The 21,041-nt window shown below is 33.6% G+C and overlaps 1 protein-coding gene across 1 annotated transcript; it reads left to right on the plus strand.

The window, feature by feature from the left end:
* Nucleotides 1-167: 167 nt before the first annotated feature.
* On the plus strand, nt 168-9,312 carry LOC109146881 (TVP38/TMEM64 family membrane protein slr0305-like). The gene is made up of 9 exons (XM_019294554.1): nt 168-667; nt 1,353-1,414; nt 2,954-3,008; nt 3,730-3,828; nt 4,141-4,227; nt 4,353-4,469; nt 8,382-8,474; nt 8,634-8,664; nt 8,821-9,312. The coding sequence occupies exons 1-9, from the start codon at nt 572-574 to the stop codon at nt 9,000-9,002; spliced, it is 822 nt and encodes a 273-aa protein (XP_019150099.1). The 5' UTR covers nt 168-571; the 3' UTR covers nt 9,003-9,312.
* Nucleotides 9,313-21,041: the final 11,729 nt, after the last annotated feature.

The raw sequence follows: 21,041 nt of genomic DNA on the forward strand, positions 1-21,041 counted from the left end.
TAAAGTTTAATCATCTATTGGATCCTTTTTCGCTCATGAATAATAATTGAGATAAAATGGGACATAAAAAGAAGTAAAACAAGGGGGGAGTACAAATGTACAATTAACACCCTTTCACGGTTCCGCACGTGTAAGAAAAGTTTTTTTTTTTTTCGAAAAGTGTGTAAGAAAAGGTTGGGGGATAAGAGTTCTCTACGTTTTTTACCGAGTAAAGAGAGTTGGGAATTCATCAGCAGAAGCACCCGAAGACATCGTCTCCGCGTACAGTAAAGCAAAACCATAGTCCATATAGCAGATCACACACACAACACCAAGAACACGCATTGCGTGTATTTTGACTTGTGTGTGATGATTTGGTGAAAGCAATATTTCCCATTTATAGCTCATTTCTTTTCTGGCAGAATGGCCATTGGTTCTCTAAATCTTTTATAATTTGTTGGATTCGAATATTGTAAATCTGGCAAATTTAGGGGGAGGGGTGAATTTGAGGCCGCGCTTGTCGTTGAAACAAGCCATTTGGGAGGCCGGAGACGACGAGCAGAAGAGTAGACCCTGGCGTAAGAAGCTCTCTATGGCATTCAATTGGATCTCTCTTTTCAGATTCATCCTTCTTCTTTTCCTCATCACTGTCATTACCATCGTTTGCCTCACTCTTCCTGTTGAAAAGGTCCTGTTTTTCTTATCTGGGTCGGATAAGTTTCCCTCGATTTCTTACATTTAAGTGTTCTCTTGGTTTTTTTTTTAGCTGTTTTAATTAAATGAATGCGCTCTTCATTCATACTGTTTTGGATTGGATCTTTGTCATCGTGATCTGGGTATTGCTTTACATTGCTTAGTTTCGTCATTTTAGAATCTCCTTGTGCTGCTAAATAGTTTTTCATTCAACATTTATGAAGTCTGAGCATTGTGTTGGTGATTTCTTGGAGTCTGAATTTCCATATGAAAATATAAGGAAAAATTATGCTCTTATTACTGCTTAGTGCTGTGTTCTTGATGCTCACTCGATTGTTGACCACTTCACCTTTTGCCAACTATAAGATTAACCTTCTCCTTTAAGTGGGTGACTTGACATCTGAGCTCTGAAGTTGCAGTATCTTTCTAATCTTATATAACTTGAAAATGTCAAGTCAGCTTGCCTGTGATTGAATACTAGTTGTTGAAGCACTTCCTTGCTGAAAAAGCAAGAGATATGATTCAGCATTTCAATGTGCATCTTATTTAGCTGTCTTTGAAAATTAAAGAAGTTTGCCTTATTTGCAACAGAAAATTTGAATATACTAGCATTCTGATTGACTGCTTATATTTCAGAATTATAGTTTCCAATGTTTCTCAGAAAACCTTGATTTTTGCAGATTTTGAAAAATTTCTTGATATGGGTCAAAGAAGACTTGGGTCCTTGGGGTCCTCTTATGCTGTAAGTATGACTTATATACATGTCACTTATCAATCTTGCCCTAGACAGGGTTTTGGAGTTTAGAGTCTATGATCTACAATTCTACATTACATTGTCGTGTGATCCTTAAGGTTTTGATTTAGGGAGATGGAAAAGGAACAGAAACCAATATATATATTGATTGTATAAATTTATTGTTTTGTATAATAAATCAAAAAGGGATAAAGTACAAATAAACCATCCAACTTTTTGGGAAATACTGTAGCAATTAAGCTTTCCAACTCATAAAAGCTCGAAAAACATATCTGAACTTGGAAAAATAGTGCATTGCTGATGTGCGGCTTATGTGAACACTTTTTTTGCTAACATACACGCTGATTTGGCTTGACCTAATCTTTCTTCACATTGACTATTCACTATCTATTGAATTTTTTTTTAAAAAAAAAGATGTCGTCATCGGGCCATTGGAATCTGGACAAAGAGTATGGAGTTGGACCCTTCCTTCAGATTCCAAGGAATCCAGCTTTGGATGAGGAGTCCAGGTACCATACCTGCAGTATGTTGGACTGACGCTGGCTGGACTCCTCATCCATATTGGAATTTGGATTTTGGACAAGGAGTCCAGTTCCAGACTCCTTGTCTAGATGGACAAAGAGTCCAACTATGGATTCTTTGTCCATTCTAGCTATGGCTCTCAACACACCTCATCTAGATGGATGAAGGAAAGCATAGTCAACGTGCTCCTGGCTGCTGCGCTCAGCGCTCTGCACTCCATCCTTCAAGGATGACACCTACTTCATCTCCCACCTCCGCACCAAGTTATTAAAAAAAAGGGCCATGGCTGTTGCTGCCATGCCAAGGGAGTGATGGCTGTGGCCTTCATCTGAGATCTGGACATCCAAATCTGAAAAGGCCATGATCTCTTTTGCCCAATCTCAGATTTGGATGACAGATACAGGCCATGGCTGTGGGCAGGCTTTTATTCTATTATTATTATTATTATTATTATTATTATTGTTGTTGTTGTTGTTGTTGTTGTTGTTGTTATTATTATTATTATTGTTATTATTATTATTATTAATTATTAATTATTATTATTTGTTTGTTGTGGAAGAGGGAAAGCTAATTTAGAGTCTAAATCAGTACAATAAATTCCACGTAGATCATCACTTCAGCAGTAACTTAGACTTTACATGCTAAAAATGCCAATTGCAAGAATTTTCCGAGTTTGTTTGTTTCCTTTGTGTTTTTCATGTTGGGTGGCTTAATTGTTGTTTCCTAAAAAGTTGGATGGTTGTTTTGTACCTTATCCCATTTAAAAATCATGTTGAGTCCTTAGTGTATGTGTTTCACATATTACATGTTTTTTGATGGACTGGATAAAAACTAGAAATTTGGAAGTTAAAGCATTTTGTATAGGCATTACACTTGTGGTTGGGCATTATACCCAAAGGTATTATAATTAGCTTTGGTTGTTCTTAAATTAAAAGAACTATGAGTGATCTTCCAGATAATGCAGAGGTAGCCCCATCAGTCATTCGTGTTTTGTGGATCTTGCAGGGCTCTTGCCTATATTCCTCTCACAGTATTGGCTGTTCCAGCTTCAGTACTTACAGTAAGAGATTTAAAGGATTCCATGTATTTTTAATTACACTTCTAACTATTTCTAGTTCAAAGAAGCATGCTCACCTCATTGTCTCATTTATTTGGTATCTATTTCTAATCCAAGGAAGCATGATCACTTCCTTGTCTAATTTATCTGTGTACTTAATTTCTAGAATATTTGAGTAATTGTCATGTAGTGTATGCCTCAATTGACCAATCAGTTACTTGTTTCCTCTTTCTCTTCTCTCTCCCCATTATTCTTCCTCATGTTTCCTTAAGCTTGCTTTTTGAGTCAATCATATTCAGATAATAACCTGTAATGAAAATGTGTTTCTAAAGAAAAGTAGAACTTGTTACAGAAATATTTAAAATATCTAAAAGTAAATTCTGATGGAACTTTATCATTTAAGTTAGCTACAATCAAATATAAGCTATTGAATAGACTCAGCAATCTTTGAAAGGAAATGGATAGATACATCAATAGGGGCACATAAATGGTAAGTGACCATTTGATTTCCCTTATACTGCCATGGAATAAGTAATTTTTGTTGTTGTTGTTGTTATCATCATCATCATGTGTGTGTGTGTGTGTGAGTATTTATTTGTTATTTGTATTTTCTTCTAAGGTGTCATTTTGTCTCTACAGTCTACATGATGATATTTCCATTTTATTCTTCATTGTTAAACTCAAATCAGTATATCGTATATTCGTATATTTGTATTTGTTTCAGTTAGGTGGTGGTTATCTGTTTGGTCTGCCTGTGGGTTTTTTCGCTGATTCTATTGGTGCTACAATGGGGGCTGCTGCTGCATTCCTTCTCGGTAGAACTGTAAGCATTTATTTTTCACCATGTAGGATGTGTATTTGTACAATAATAACTGGGGATACTGATACAATATATGCTGAATATGCACCATTATTTGTATAATACTGTACTTTTTATTCAATCTGTCCTAGTCTGTAACTAGAGAAATACTTATTCCATATTCAAGCATAAAAACATTTAAAGCTTCCCCTTCTCTTGTTAGCCTTCGTACTCTCAAGTGTTCTATATTTGAATTGCAAGTTTCCTTCTCATCGGCCCTTGGAGATTTTTTATTCTTAAGAGATTGTTGCACTTTTCTTTTTCCTGGCATGACAGATTGGGAGGTCATTTGTCATTTCCAAATTAAAAGATTACCCACAGTTTCGTGCAGTTGCGATTGCAACTCAAAGATCTGGCTTTAAGGTTAGCAAGAATGGAGAACAGACTCTATCTGTATCTTTTGCCTCATCATTAATGTAATTTTCACAAGCAGAAGAAAAAAAAAACAGTATTTCTGTACTAACTTTATGTCTTATTTGATTTAATAGATTGTTTTGTTGCTCCGGCTCGTTCCTTTACTTCCTTTCAACTTGCTGAACTACCTTTTGTCGGTGACATCCGTTCCAATTGGGGAATATGCACTCGCAACATGGCTGGGAATGATGGTAGCCTCACTATCTCCTTCTCCCTATGTGTGGAACTTTTAGTTCTTCCTAGGCTATTTGCAAACTCACAAAGTTCTATAGCAAACACCTAAAAACCAAACAGAACTATATTAACTAAACTTTAATTGGTTTTGGAGAATCTGAACTATTTTGTGTTAGTACTAGGTGGATTTGACCACTAGGTTGTGTTGAAACACAAAAGTTGTGTCTGTAGAAATATGTCTGTTGAGTTGTGTCGGTAGGATTGTGTCTTTTGAGTCTGTATATAACTATATATGTCTGTTGTCTCTCCATTGAGACAAGGGAGTAATACAACAAATTCTTCTAAATCTTTCTTAACATGGTATCAAAAGCCAAAACTTGGAAGATTTTTTTATTTCGTGAACAGTAAAAGTTACTATTCATTCGAAATTGTTTTCTCGAATTACTTGTTATTGGTAAGAGTTTTTGTCAAATTGGTGTTACCCATCTCTTCAAAAGTCTTCGCTAGTTCGGCGAGCTTGACCCAACAAGCGTTGTCACCGGCTCTTCCTCTACGCGCCGCCATAGTCGTCGACCTCCATCCTCACGCACCAGCGCGTGTGACCACATCCGGCAAGATTTTCCAGTGAAATTTTCCAGATCTTCTCATCAGTCATTCGCGAATCCATCTGTGAAATCCATTTTCTTTTTGGTAACAAATCCTTCTACGGTTTGCACTACTACCATTCCTCTTTCTCTTGCCCATAACTGACTAGTACATCCCAGCCTTAATAAATTACGACTACTTGTTCCAAGGTTGTCCCAATTATCTACCCTAGAGTGTGAAGCCTGCCAACTTGGCAAACATTCTAGAACATCTTTTCCTAATCGTGTTAATAAAAGAGTCACATCCCCTTTTTCCTTAGTTCATACTGATGTTTGAGGACATTTTTGTTTTAGTTTAATTCTTGATTTTAAATACTTTGTTACCTTTGCTGATGATTTTTCTCGTTGTATATGGTTCTTTGTAATGCGAAACTGTTTTGAAATGCTTTATGTTCTTCAAAAATTTGTCAATGAAATAACAAATTAGTTTGGAGTGTCTATTAAAACATTCGAAGTGATAATGCTAGAGTTTGTTTAAATAGCCCGCGCCATGATTCTCCATTATAAAGTTCCTCCACAGTTCTGGGCAAATACTATCCTTCATTCCTGTTATTTAATAAATCGTATGCTTTCATCTGTTTACATGGTAAGATACCTTATAGTATTTATTTCCCAGTAAGCCTCTCCATAATCTCTTTATAAAAATTGTTCGGGACACTACCCTAGCGCGCGATAAATTTTCCCCAAAATCCTTAAAATGCATGTTTGTTGGGTACTCTAGGTTGCAAAAAGGTTTTAGATGTTCTTCTCCTGATAAGCGTCGGTTTTATGTATCTTCTAATGTTACTTTCTTTGAATCAACACCATTCTTTTCGTCCACCTCACCGGCCTCACTTGATCTCTTTCTATATGTTCTTCCTGTCCCTACTTTTCAAGGAGGGACGGAGGTACATTTACCTAAAGCTCCATCATCACTTAGAAATCCTAGTCCCTTACCTACAGAACTTCATGTGCAAAACAACAGTATCACTCCCTTTCTTTACACTTATCATCAATGCTCACGACCACCCACGACAGTTCAAATCGATGAAAACCCAACTAATTCATCTCTCAAGCTATCTTTGCCCTTGGACTCGTTTCCAGCAACAATCTCTCCCATCACAAGTTGTGTAGGTAATAGGTCAACACGAAACCCCTTTTCCCATATACAACTTTATTTCTTATGATCGTCTCTCCTTCATATAGTGCTTTTATCAAATGTTTATCTTTTCTCTTTGAGTCTCTGCTCCTAAATCTGTTGAAGAAGCCATTTCCCATGATCCCATCCCAGTTGGCGCTAGGCTATGGTTGATATAAAACAGTTGTTGGTTGCAGATGGATATATACTGTGAAAGTTGGACCCAATGGACAGGTTGATAGACTTAAAGCACGACTGGTCACTAAGGGGTATACACTGGTTTTTGGGATTGATTACACTGACACATTTCACTAGTAGCTAAAATTGCTTTAGTCAGAATCTTTCTTTCTATGGCTGCCATTCATCGTTGGCCCTTGCATCAATTAGATATTAAAAGTGCCTTTCTACGTGGAGATCTAGAGGAAGAAGTCTACATGGAGCAACCTCTTGGGTTTGTTGCTCAGGTGGAGAGTGACTTGGTTTGTAATCTTAAACATTCTCTCTATGGCTTAAAACAATCTCTTTGTGCCTGGTTTGGAAGGTTCAACATAGTGCAAAATTTTGGTTTAAATTGAAGCAAAGTTGATTATTTTGTCTTTTATAAACATCAATATGGTAAGAGCATTTATCTTGTATATGTAGATGATACTATTATTACAGAAGATGATATTGAAGGAATACAATTGTTGAAACAACACTTATTCCAAAATTTTGAAACAAAAGATCTCGGGAAATTAAAATATTTTTTGGGAATTGAAGTAGCACAATCCAAGCAAGGAATTTGCATATCACAAAGAAAGTATGCATTGGATATACTAGAAGAAACATGTATGATGAATTGCTAACCTCTTGACACTCCTATGGATTCAAATGTCAAACGCCTACCAGATTAGGGGGAACTTATCCAAGATCTAGGAAAATATAGACGACTGGTAGGGAAATAACTTTATTTAACTGTAACTCGACCTGATATCTTTTTTGTGGTAAGTGTTGTTAGTCAAGTCTTGGCATTTCCACGTGAAAGTCACTGGGAAGCTGCCGTTCGGATTTTATGATATATTAAGAAATCTCCAGGCACTGGTTTGTTATACAAAGACCATGGAAAACTTGAAATTATTGGGTATACAAAGTGCAGATTGGGCAGGATGTGCATGGGATAGAAATTCAACATCTAGATATTGGTGGCAACTTAATCTCTTGGAAAAGTAAAAATGCAAAATGTTGTTGTTCGATTAAGGGCAGAAGTCAAATATGTATCTATGGCCCTTGGAACATGTGAACTTATGTGGTTGAAAAATCTCCTCGCTAAACTGAAGATTTGTACAAAGGAGTCCATGAGCTCATTTGTGATAACCAAGTAGCTCTGCGTATTGCGTCAAATCTAGTTTTTTATGAAAGAACGAAACACATTGAAATTGTTTGCCATTTTGTCCGAGACAAAGTTACATCTGGAGATATTACTACATTTTTTGTAGGCTCAAATAATCAATTAGCTGATATATTTACTAAAGCTTTAAGAAGTCATAGGATTGAATATATTTGTAACAAGCTTGGTGCATATGATATACATGCTTCAGCTTGAGGGTAGTGTTGAAACACAAAATTTGTGTATGTAGAAATATGTTTGATGAGTTGTGTAGAGTTGTGTTTGTAGGATTTTGTCTTTTGAATCTGTATATATATGTCTGTTGTTTCTCCATTGAGACAAGGGAGTAATACAACAAATTCTTTTAAATCTTTCTTAACTGGTTGAACATGGTAAATTAGGTTTCTACCTCTAGAAGATGCACCAAGTCTTAGTTAGGAATTAGGACCTGGAATGGAGATTCCATTACTTTGTTCCTCACAAAATATGTGACCAACATTATGATTGAACCTAGGGCTATAGCTATGAAATATGAAGTGGCCTATGTGCCGCACTGTACTCTTCTCACAATTTCAGAATCTTGACAGAATATTTAAAAATGTCCCATAACTAAAACAACTGCTCCAGTGATATTAGGAACGAATGCATAGTTCCACTTAATGATAGTGTAAACTGAGACTCTAGCCAGTGAACAGATCGTCCTTAGCCCACATCCCACATAGACCCGCTCCTTTGCTTATTGCTAACCTTGTATATGTATATGTATATTGATTATATAAGCAATTTACTGTTCCCACTGCAGCCAATTACTTTTGCACTGGTGTATGTCGGAACAACTTTGAAGGATCTTTCTGATGTAAGTCATGGGTGGAGTGAATTTTCAAAATCCCGTATGGTAAGCACAGCTCAATTTGTTATTTTTTTGGTAGTTCTATATAACATGATTTGGTAGAATAAATATATAGATACTAACTTTCAACATTTTGAGCAAAAAAAAGAATTGATACAATTCTTTTGGGCTTTCTCATGATAAAAGTTAACTCTCACCATGCAGGCATTCATTGCCTTGGGCTTCCTAGTGTCTGGTAAGTTTTACAACTTCCTTCAATATTTTGATTGCCTGCATCATTCTGGGAACATAAAACTATTAGCAACTGGCTATACTTTTGAAACCTGAGGATAAAGCATTTTAGCTTGTACTTATGATTGGAATCTTAAGGTTATTTAACATTGTTTTGCAGTGACTTTAATGGTTTCTGTTACAAGGGTTGCAAAGGCTGCTCTAGAAAAAGCATTAGCTGAAAATGACGATGTTGATGACATATTGACATCGACTAAACTTCCCGTCATGGCAGATCCTCATGGAGATATCCACCAGTCTCTTATAATCAAGATAGACCAACAAGCATTAAATTCCGCGTAAAATCTGTACTAGTCTTTTTTTCTTTTTCTTTCATACTTGTGACGATTTGGCATCTTTTTAGGCGATGCACGAGATTCTTACGTATAGTCAGGTTATACTAACACATGTAGTTTGGGTAGAAATGTATCACTATAAAGTCATATTGATTTGGAAAGGCTTTCAGTTAAATAAAAAGTGAGGAGCAAACTTAGTTGGGAGCCCCTGCTGTAATGTGAGTTTGTATATAGAAAGTAGAAAGGCATTGTATTTGAATTGAAAAAATAGAGCTTTGCAATCTATTGATTTTGAGAATTCAGCATTTTGTTGAAAAGAGAGCTAGCTTGCTTTTGATATCTTAATTGTGTTAATACGAAGGTAGCAGTATAAGAGATATAACGTTGATGCCTTGATGGAATGCACATGAATATAAATATTATTATATTGTAAGTTGTGATACAAGCCTAATAATGTAATATAGGGGATTGGGGAGTTCGACCTAAACAAATATTATCCCATTTATACTGCTGGAGCCAATTAGGTCTACCTATTCTCCTGATAATAATTATTATGGCAAATTTTCATTTGGATCATGTTCCACACCGCGTTGCGGGGAGCTTAAAAAGTACATTTTTAATATATTAAAAATATATTATTTGTGTAGTAAATGTATATTACACAAAATAATGTATTTTTAGTAAGCATATATTTTTCTTGAATACAAAGTACATTTTTAATAACTAAAAGTATATTATTTGTGTACTGAATATACATTATTTGATATTATACAAAATCATGTACTTTATGTACACAAATAATATATTTTTTATTTGTGGTCTACATGACTGTGTAGACCATGATCCATGTAATAACGATTCAATTATTAATTTATTATACTCTGCACCATGGTTCACTTTAAAAGGTAGATTATTGATATAAAATTCAATTTTTGTATACTGAATGTTTATTTTTAACAAACTGAATATTTATTTTTTAAAAGTTCATTTTTAAATAAACATTTATCAAGTCTAAAGGATAATGGCTACACTGTGGTCAGACTTTACACGAACAGCTCGGTTTTGGTTTCAAGTCTTAGTTATACTTATTCTTTTCGCTCGTATGTTGGCTTTATTTTAATCTCTTGTTTACAGTTAATTTCATTCATACCTGGTACTGTAATTGGTTATGTTAGCAGATACGCTAATCAGGCGACTCACTCGTTAGCTAAACATATAAGTGCGACATCTACACGTTTTATTTGGAGGGATATTACTCCGCCTTTTATTGAGCCTAATAAGGCTAATGCAATCTGATATTATCTGGTTTAAAAAAAAAATATATATATATATATATATATATATATATCAATAGTCTATATTACAATGTTGATTATGGTCCACACTCCACAGTATAATTTGCCTTTTCTTGATGGGTTAGCCCATTCTTTTAAATCAAAATGATTTATTGGGCTTTACCCATTGGACCAATAATCTCTTCCCACCCCTATTAACTAACAATTATATCGTGGACCTCAATCCATAAAACAATATAACAACAATTATCGCAAATTATGCCGTGGAATCGTGTTCACCGAGAATGGTGAACACAAGTCAAAACGACGTCGTTTTTAGGCAAAAAAAAAAAAAAATCGCGGATGTGGAGTTAACGGCGCGTTACTGATCAAATTATGAATTTTCTGTTATGAGATTATGAATTTTATGAAAATTCATAATCTCATAACAGAAAATTCATAATCGCATAACAGAAAATTCATAATCGCATAACAGAAAATTCATAATCTCACAACTGAAAAATCATAATCTCATAACAGAAAATTCATAATCTTATAACAGAAAATTCATAATCTCATGGTTCCAAAGTGAATGTGTAGGCATGGTTCCAAAGTGAATGTGCAGGCATGGATTCATAATTTATGAATGTCCGTGATTTCGGACGGGAATATGTAAGCATGGTTCCAAAGTGAATGTGCATGCATGAATTCATAATTTATGAATGTCCGAAACTCCGAAATTATGAATGTAATGAAAATTCATAATCTCATAACAGAAAATTCATAATCGCATAACAGAAAATTCATAATCTCATAACAGAAAATTCATAATCTCATAACAGAAAATTCATAATCTCATGGTTCCAAAGTGAATGTGTAGGCATGGTTCCAAAGTGAATGTGTAGGCAGTCACGTAATTAATTAAAAGAAAAAAAAGAAAAAAAAAAGAAGAAGATAACGGTGCACTAACACCGTTGGAACCGTGTTCACCATGAATGGTGAACACGGTTCCATGGCATAACGTCTGCAACAATTATATCGTGGACATGGTCCACAAAGCTTTGTAGACCATGGTTAAAAAATGATGCCGTTTCTTTAAATAAAAAAATGACCGCCGTTACAATTTAACGGAGCATGTATTTTTAGTGTGTTAATTACAAAATGAAACTACAGTATATCTAAAATCAAATTACCTCACATAATGTTTTTATATTATCAAATGAAACTTTAATTGAATTGAAATGAAACTGTAGTTGTTTTGAAATAAAACTGCAGTGTATATAAAATGAATCTGAATAACAGTTTCACATATATGAGTGTATAATGTCGAATGAAATTGTAGTTATATAGAAATGAAGTTGTAGTCAGGGACGGAGCCAGGACGGAACAATGCGGGGGGCCGAACTACGATTGAAGTACTAAATTAAATACATTGATATCCCGTTAACATATCTCAAAATAATCATTACATTACAAATTCAATAAAATTTAGAATAAATTATTTATAATTGAATCTATATTAAATTATTTTGCAATATGCTTTTCAATGCATATTACTTTGCATTGTACGGTTGAAAGAAATGAAAACATTCACGCATGTTTTAAAAGACTATTGATTATTTCTTGAAAAACTCTCTTCACAACATAACATAATAGCAATTGTTTTCTCAAATACATATACTACACAATTGTTACATTATTATGCATTTTAAATTAAATACAAAATTTATCACACAACCACAAATTTACATAATTAATCAAACAAATGCACTTGATATCCATGATTTAGAATCAAACAAAACAATTATTTAAGATAAACAATAGAATATGAAACAAAAATTAACTAAACAAGTAGTTATAAATAAAAAATAAAAAATAAAAATTAACTTGAAAAATATGCATAGATTTTGTTAATGACAAATTATCTTATTATAACGTATATGCCGCATATATGCATGGTTCTACGCAGAGAAACTAGTAAGTAGGTTAAATGAAATTTAATTTGAATGTGAGTCAACAATATATGGAATACATAATTTGAAATAAGAGAGAACTGAAAAAGTTGAGAAGATGAAAAAATTTATAACTTTACCTGTAAGATTAATTAAGTGGAGGGGGGCCAAATATTTTGAAAAAACAACAAAATTTTAAAATTCTATATAATATTTTAAAAAAAAAAATTAATACATATATAATATTAAAAATTTTTGGGGTGGGGGAGGGGGGCCAAGGCCCCCCTAAACATACACTTACCTCCGTCCCTGGTTGTAGTTGTGTTGAAATGAAACTGCAGTGTATATAAAATGAAACTGAATAACAGTTTCATATATTTGAGTGTATATTGTCCATTGAAACTGTAGTTACATCGAAATGATAATGTAGTTGTGTTGTAAGGAAACTATAGTGTATATAAAATAAAACTGAATAACAATTTTACATATTTAAGTGTATAATGTTGAATGAAACTGTAATTATATCGAAATGAAACTATAGTTGTATTGAAATGAAACTTCAGTATACTACGGTCCACGGTAGTCCACAGTATAATTTGCTACAATATAAGCTTAGAGCGCGTTTGAGGCAAATTGTATCGTGAAAAAGGGTCATATAGTATTGTGAGCCTTTGTCCAAAATTACGATGTTGTAGAGTTGTAGACGGAGTCTATTTTTATGTTAACGGTTTTCTTTTTTCCGTTTTCAATAATTGTTGATTTTCTTTTTCTTTTTTTTTTTTCCTCAGTCGTTGTTCTCTAGATTTTCAAATTGTTGCTCTTTGAATTTTTCTTCATGGTTTTCCTTGCGTTGTTTGGCTTAGCTATCGATGAGTCGATTTCAAGTTTTTTTTTTTTTTTTTTTTTTTTTTTTTTTTTTTTTTTTTTTTTTTTTTACAGTTGCGATCAATATGATTTGTTGTTTCAAGATTTTTATATGCTTTTAGGCAATTGCTTGAATTATTTGTTGTTTCGAGATTCTGTGATTACTTACTGAGAAGGTCTCTATAATTATTGTTGAATTATTGTTGAGTTATTACGATTGAGTTGCTATTCGAGATGTTGTGGATCTTGTTTAGGCCTCGGTAGTTTGAATATGGTTACACTTTTTTTCCATGAGTTATATACTTATAGCACTTTTTTTCCCCTCAATTATTTAGGTAAACACATTAGCCCCTTCAATTATTCTAAAAGTGGTGGTTTTTCCCTCCTAATATATTAAATTGACATTTATACCCTTAAAATAAACATTTTATTTATTTTACTTCTCCAATTCGGTTCGAACTGAATCGGACACTATAGCAATCGAATTAAAAGTTTCCAGTTATGATTCAGATCTAGAACCCAATATTTGGATTTCAATTTATTAAAATTATGAATCAAAAAAATTGGATCCTGAACCGTGAACCGGCGGTTCCGGACCCGATTCGCGATTTTGAGCCGTTTTTATTTTAAAATTTTATTTTTATTTTAAAAGTAGTTTAAATTTAACAATAAATGTATTTTATTTTTTCAGTTCGGAACACGAATCGTCCGTTTCGGGATTTTAATAAACTCTAATTATCGAGTTTCGATTCTAAATTGTAATTGGAATATTTCGGTTTTGTTGCTATAGTGTTTATTTGGTTTGAACCAAATTATGGTCATAATTTGTTGGAGAAGAAAAATAAATAAAATATTTATTTTAAGGGTAAATATGTCCATTTAACATTTTAGGGGGGAAAACAGCCACTTGAATAATTGAGGGGGGAAAAATGCTATAAGTATATAACTCAGGGGAAAAAAGTGCCATTTTCCCTTTTTATGTAGATGATTTGGAGTAGTTTAGTTTTATGTATCTTTAGTAACGAGTTTATGTGCCTCGAGAGTATAAATTATGTACTTAATATGTGATGAAAAATACCTATAAAATATTATATATTTCTTGCTATGAGTTTATGTACCTAGACTAGAAGACATGAGGGTGTTTGGTAAATGGCTGTTAGCTGATTGGGTTAGTGGGTTTGAGTTGTTGATAGCATTAGCTGGTTATAGAAAAGTGTTTGGTAAATTAGCTGTTAGCTGATTAAGGTCATGTTTGGTAAATGACTGTTAGCTGATTGGGTTAATTAGAAGGTGTAATTAGTTGATAATATTGGTCCAGCTATTTATATAGTTAATGAGATGAGTTTGTTATAGGTAGTTAGTTTCTTCAGCTAAAGTCTTGTACTGCTCCACCAATTGTGGTGCTTAGTATAGCTATATAAACCTGTGTAATCTCTCTAGCTTCATTCATCATAAATTATATTACTTCACTGATAACATTAGCTGATTGTTGAAAGATGTTTGGTAAATTAGCTGTTAGCTGATAACTATTTGGTATAATTTGTTTTCTCAAAAAGCTAATTGAAAAAGTTGCTTTGAGCAGCTTTTTGAATTTTAGCATTTTGGAGTTACAAAAAGCTAATTAACCAAACACTTATATTGATTTTTTAACTAAGTCAAACAATTAATAGTGGTCAAATAAGCTAAAATTGGCTGATAAGCTAAATATTTTACCAAACATGGCCCACATACAAAAGGACTTTGTTAAAAAGCTTATCGAAAAAGCTACTTTGAGCAACTTTTGAAATTTAGCATTTTGGAGCAATAAGTTGTTACAAAAAGCTAATTAATCAAACACTCATATTGATTGTAGTATATTTTGAACTAAATAAATACCCGGAGTATCATGTTATCGATCCACAGGGAAGTGGTTGTATTATGCACTAACTACTAATTTATTCTGTGAAGTTAATCCTAATGATTGACTTGGATGGTTGCATTAAATAAATAAAATAAAGTAATGATTCAGAGTTTTGAAAACAATAGAGACAGATTACTCCCGTAGTCATTAACACTAGTGAATATCGACTCCCGTGGTATAAACACCCCAGAAGAACAAGAACAAGCATTCATAAATAATTCCTAACCACTACCATCTTCCGATGTGCAATAATCAAGAATTAAACTCTAACAAATATGCCTCTTTCCCAATGTGCAAAAGTTAAGTGCAATTGTGTGAACTCTTTGTGACACCCGAGAAATTATCATTTAAACGGAATTAATTATCTAATTAATTCTATTAGGCCTTACAAATTCCTTCCTAAATTTTCTTACAAAAATAGTTGAAGGACTTAAATTGACTAAGCTCCTTAGTCAATGAAAAAGACCTTATGCTTTATGTTTTGTACTTAGTCTTTGAATCTTTCCTAGCTACCTTGTGAAAAAGGGAGGCTACTTTAGTCTTTTCCCAATTATTACTTGATACCCAAGGTATTCCCTAACCCTATCACCCTTGTCTACCTCACTAATGCAAGAAACACTTCTTCCTCTACCTTCTCTCTAAACCTTAGCTTCTTTCCCAAGCTAGACTAAAACCCACCTTCAACGTTGCAAGAAATCCTCCAAGATTCAAACTTTCATCCACCAAGACCTTAGGAAGGGTAAGTCCTAAGCTTGACTAGTTTTATTTTAGTCTCTTGTTTACAGTTAATTTCATCCATACCTGGTACTGTAATTGGTTATGTTAGCAGAGACGCTAATCGATTGGCTCACTCGTTAGCTAAACATGTAAGTGCGACATCTGCACGTTTTATTTGGAGGGATATTACTCCGCCTTGCCTAATTAGGCTAATGCAATCAGATATTATCTGATTTTCAGTATATATATATATTTATTTATTTATTTATTTATCAATAGTCTATATTACAATGTTGATTATGGTCCACACTCCACAGTATAATTTGCATTTTCTTGATGGGTTAGCCCATCCTTTTAAATCACAATGATTTATTGGGCTTTACCCATTGGACCAATAATCTCTTCCACCCCTATTACAATAGTTATGCTGTGCAACCGAATGCACCATGCGCATGGTGCATACGATGTAAAACGACGTAGTTTTGACTAAAAACGCGCGTCCTACTTAAAAAAAAAATCAGGTTCGATTCTCGGCAATAACATTATTGTGGATATATAGTTATGAATTTCTGAATATATAGTTATGAATTTATGGATATTTAGTTCATTGATTGTGGATATTTAGTTCATTCATTGTAGATATTTACTTCATTCATTCACTGTGGATATATAGTTATGAATTTATGGATATATAGTTATGAATTTCTGGATATATAGTTATGAATTTATGGATATTTAGTTCATTCATTGTGGATATTTAGTTCAATCATTGTGGATATTTAGTTCATTCATTATGAATTTTTACTTCATTCATTCACTGTGGACATATAGTTATGAATTTGTGGATATATAGTTATGAATTTATGGATATATAGTTATGAATTTATGGATATATAAAAATTCTATTGCTGGGAATCAAATCTGATTTCTTTTTTAAGTGGGACGCGCGTTTTTTAACCAAAACGACGTCGTTTTGCATCGTATGCACCATGCGCATGGTGCATTCGGTTGCACAGCATAATTTGCGCCCCTATTAACTAACAATTATATCGTGGGCGTCAATCCATAAAACAATATAACAGCAATTATATCGTGGACATGGTCCACAAAGCTTTGTAGACCATGGTCAAAAAATGATACCGTTTCTTTAAATAAAGAAATGACCGCCGTTACAACTTAACGGAGCCTGTATTTTTAGTGTGTTAATTACAAAATGAAACTACAGTGTATCTAAAATCAAACTGCCTCACATAATGTTTTTATATTATCAAATGAAACTTGAATTGAATTGAAATGAAACTGTAGTTGTGTTGAAATGAAACTGCAGTGTATATAAAATAAATCTGAATAACTGTTTCACATATTTGAGTGTATAATGTCGAATGAAATTGTAGTTATATAGAAATGAAGTTGTAGTTGTGTTGAAATGAAACTGCAGTGTATATAAAATGAAACTGAATAACAGTTTCATATATTTGAGGGTATATTATCCATTGAAACTGTAGTTACATCGAAATGATAATGTAGTTGTGTTATAATGAAACTATAGTGTATATAAAATAAAACTGAATAACAGTTTCACATATTTAAGTGTATAATGTTGAATGAAACTGTAATTATATCGAAATGAAACTATATTTGTGTTGAAATGAAACTTCAGTATACCGGTCCACAGTAGTCCACAGTATAATTTGCTACAATATAAGCTTAGAGCGCGTTTGAGGCAAATTGTATCTTGAAAAAGGGTCATATAGTATTGTGAGCCTTTCTCCAAAATTACGTTGTTGTGGACTGTAGACAGAGTATTTTTATGTTGACGGTTTTCTTTTTTCCGTTTTCCATAATTGTTGATTTTCTTTTTCCTTTTTTTTTTTTTTTTTTTTTTTTTTTTTTTTTTTTTTTCCCTCAGTCGTTGTTCTCTAGATTTTCAAATTGCTGCGCGTTGTTTGGCTTAGCTATCGATGAGTCGATTTCATGTTTTTAATTTTTATTATTATTATTATTATTATTATTATTTTTTATTTATTTATTTATTTATTTTTTTTTTTTTACAGTTGTGATCAATATGATTTGTTGTTTCAAGATTTTTATATGTTTTTAGGCAATTGCTTGAATTATTTGTTGTTTCGAGATTCTGTGATTACTTACTGAGAAGGTCTCTATAATTATTGTTGAATTATTGTTGAGTTATTACGATTGAGTTACTATTCGAGATGTTGTGGATCTTGTTTAGGTCTCGGTAGTTTGAATAGAGTTTTTATGTAGATGATTTGGAGTAGTTTAGTTTTATGTATCTTTAGTAACGAGTTTATGTGCCTAGAGAGTATAAATTATGTACCTAATATGTGATGGAAAATACCTATAATATTTATGTATTTCTTGCTATGAGTTTATCTACCTAGACTAAAAGACATAGGGTGTTTGGTAAATGGCTGTTAGTTGATTGGATTAGTGGGTTTGAGTAGTTGATAGCATTAGCTAGTTGTAGAAACGTGTTTGGTAAATTAGCTGTTAGCTGATTACGGTCCTGTTTGGTAAATGACTGTTAGCTGATAGGTATTAGCTGATTGGGTTAATTAGAAGGTATAATTAGTTGATAACATTAGCTGATTGAATTAATTAGAAGGTATAATTAGTTTATAACATTAGCTGATTGTAGAAAGGTGTTTGGTAAATTAGCTGTGAAGGCAATTTATATCCCACACCACGGCGCGCGTTGCATTGTGAGCCCAGATGCAAAACGATGTTGTTTCAATTTTTTTTTGAAAGGGAATTTATATCCTACACCACGGCGCGTTGCATTGTACGCCCAGATGCAAAACGACGTCGTTTCAATTTTTTTTTTTTTTTTGAAATTTCCCGCCCCAGTGTTTGGCAGTTAATTTTCCTTTAAAAAAAACCCATGTTCAAAAATGTACATAATGTTATACATGAATGTACATAATTTTATACATGAATGTACATAATTGTATAACAAAATATACATACTGTTTTTTAAAAGATAATACACATAATCTAACATAATACATAATTAACATAAATTTTTAACCTAATACACATCAACTCTTAACATAATATACAAAAATTTCCTGATTCAGATGTACATAATTATATATAAAAAAATGTATATAATTCTATAAAAAATGTACATAATAAAAAATATACATAATTGTATGAACAAATATACATAATCACAGCAACTTCCTACCGCGCCTCCCAAAACGACGTCGTTTTTGGAGGCGCGCGCGCGACGCACAGTGCTACGCGCGCCGTGGTGTAGGGTATAACGATTGGTTAGCTGATAGCTATTTGGTATAATTTGTTTTCTCAAAAAGCTAATTGAAAAAGTTGCTTTGAGCAGCTTTTTAAATTTTAGCATTTTGGAGTTACAAAAAGCTAATTAACCAAAAACTTATATTGATTTTTTTAACTAAGTCAAACAATTAGTAGTGGTCAAATAAGCTAAAATTGGCTGATAAGCTAAATATTTTACCAAACAGGGCCCACATACAAAATGACTTCGTCAAAAAGCTTATCGAAAGAGCTACTTTGAGCAACTTTTTGAAATTTAGCATTTTGGAGCAATAAGTTGTTACAAAAAGCTAATTAATCAAACACTCATATTGATTGTAGTATATTTTGAACTAAATAAATACCCGGTGTATCATGTTATCGATCCACAGGGAAGTGGTTGTATTAAGCACTATCTACTAATTTATTCTGTGAAGTTAATCCTAATGATTGACTTGGATGGTTGCATTAAATAAATAAAATAAAGTAATGATTCAGGGTTTTGAAAACAATAGAGACAGATTACTCCTGTAGTCACTAACACTAGTGAATATCGACTACCGTTGTATAAACATCCAAGAAGAACAAAAACAAGCATTCATAAATAATCCCTAACCTCTACCATCTACCGATGTGCAATAACTCCCTAACAAATATGCCCTTTTCCCAATGTGCAAAAGTTAAGTGCAATTGTGTGAACTCTTTGTGACTCCCCGGAAATTATCCTTTAAACGGAATTAATTATCTAATTAATTCTATTTGGCCATACAAATTCCTTCCAAAATTTTCTTACAAAAATAGTTGAAGGACCTAAATTGACTAAGCTCCTTAGTCAATGGAAAAGACCTTATGCTTTATGTTTTGTACCTAGTCTTTGAATCTTTCCTAGCTACCTTGTGGAAAAGGGAAGCTACTTTAGTCTTTTCCCAATTATTACTTGATACCCAAGATATTCTCTAACCCTATCACCCTTGTCTACCTCACTAATGCAAGAAACACTTCTTCCTCTACCTTCTCTCTAAAGCTTAGCTTCTTTCCCAAGCTAGACTAAAACCCACCTTCAACGTTGCAAGAAATCCTCCAAGATTCAAACTTTCATCCACCAAGACCTTAGGAAGGGTAAGTCCTAAACTTGGCTAGTGTTATTTCTTAGTCTTTCCTTTTCTTTATCTAATTTTTGTGTTTTGTTGGGCTTTTGGTTGTGTTTGGGAAGATCTTGAAGAAGAGAACTTTCAAGAGGAAGTTTAGTAGTTGGAAGGAGTATTGGGTATGAGTTTTGAGGTGTTTTGGACTTGAACTTGTGCATTTTGGCATTTTTCCGCGAAGAGAATTTCTCCCTCTTGACGGTACCCATGGGCAGAACGGCGGGCAGTGTGCCACCCGCTGTGTACCATGGTGGAAGGTGGCGGGGGGGGGGGGGGGGGGGGGGGGGGGGGGGGGTGCACAGGTGGTCGTGGTACCACTCGTTGAGTACGTGGTGGGGAGGTGGCGGATGGTTGACCACCCACCGTACAACCCACTAGTACGTTGTCTTTTGGCCTCTGTTTTGATGAACCGTTGTGCACTTGTGTATCTTGATTGATGTTTCGTAAGTCTAGGACGATGTCTTAAGTGCCGAAATAGGACTTTCGAGTCTTGAATCGTGTTTATGATCCAATCTTGTGATTCGTTGGATTGATATGAAGTGTATGCTGTTCGTATGAGCCTTATTGATTATCTTGATTGAATGGCATGCTAGTTACGTTGATTTGTTGGTACTGGTATGTGTTTTCCTCGTAGTGATCTTGCCTATTCTTGATGAGGATTGGTGACTTGTGTTACCAATCTTTGTGAGCTTTGAATTGGAAGCCTTTCGTTATTGTGGTATTCCTTGAAATGTTTCCTTCGTATTCTCTCTTGAGTTCTTCGATTGAATCTATCGTTGCGAATTGGTACATATGTTGTACATTGCCATGTTTATTCTTTGATTCGGGCTAATGATGAGCCTTGATTTCCTATGTCAATGATTATGTGACTATGTGTATAAAAGCTGGCGGATATGAGCTGCG

Source organism: Ipomoea nil, unplaced genomic scaffold, assembly GCF_001879475.1.
Source record: "Ipomoea nil cultivar Tokyo-kokei standard unplaced genomic scaffold, Asagao_1.1 scaffold1940, whole genome shotgun sequence".
Taxonomy (NCBI): Eukaryota; Viridiplantae; Streptophyta; class Magnoliopsida; order Solanales; family Convolvulaceae; genus Ipomoea; species Ipomoea nil.

What these genes read in the sequence shown, in the direction of transcription:
- LOC109146881 (XM_019294554.1), top strand. Translation starts at nt 572, where the DNA reads ATGGCATTCAATTGGATCTCTCTTTTCAGATTCATCCTTCTTCTTTTC. An exon ending in TTCCAGCTTCAGTACTTACA is followed by an intron (nt 3,009 to 3,729) that starts GTAAGAGATTTA and finishes TATTTGTTTCAG; the next exon opens with TTAGGTGGTGGTTATCTGTT. An exon ending in CATTCCTTCTCGGTAGAACT is followed by an intron (nt 3,829 to 4,140) that starts GTAAGCATTTAT and finishes CTGGCATGACAG; the next exon opens with ATTGGGAGGTCATTTGTCAT.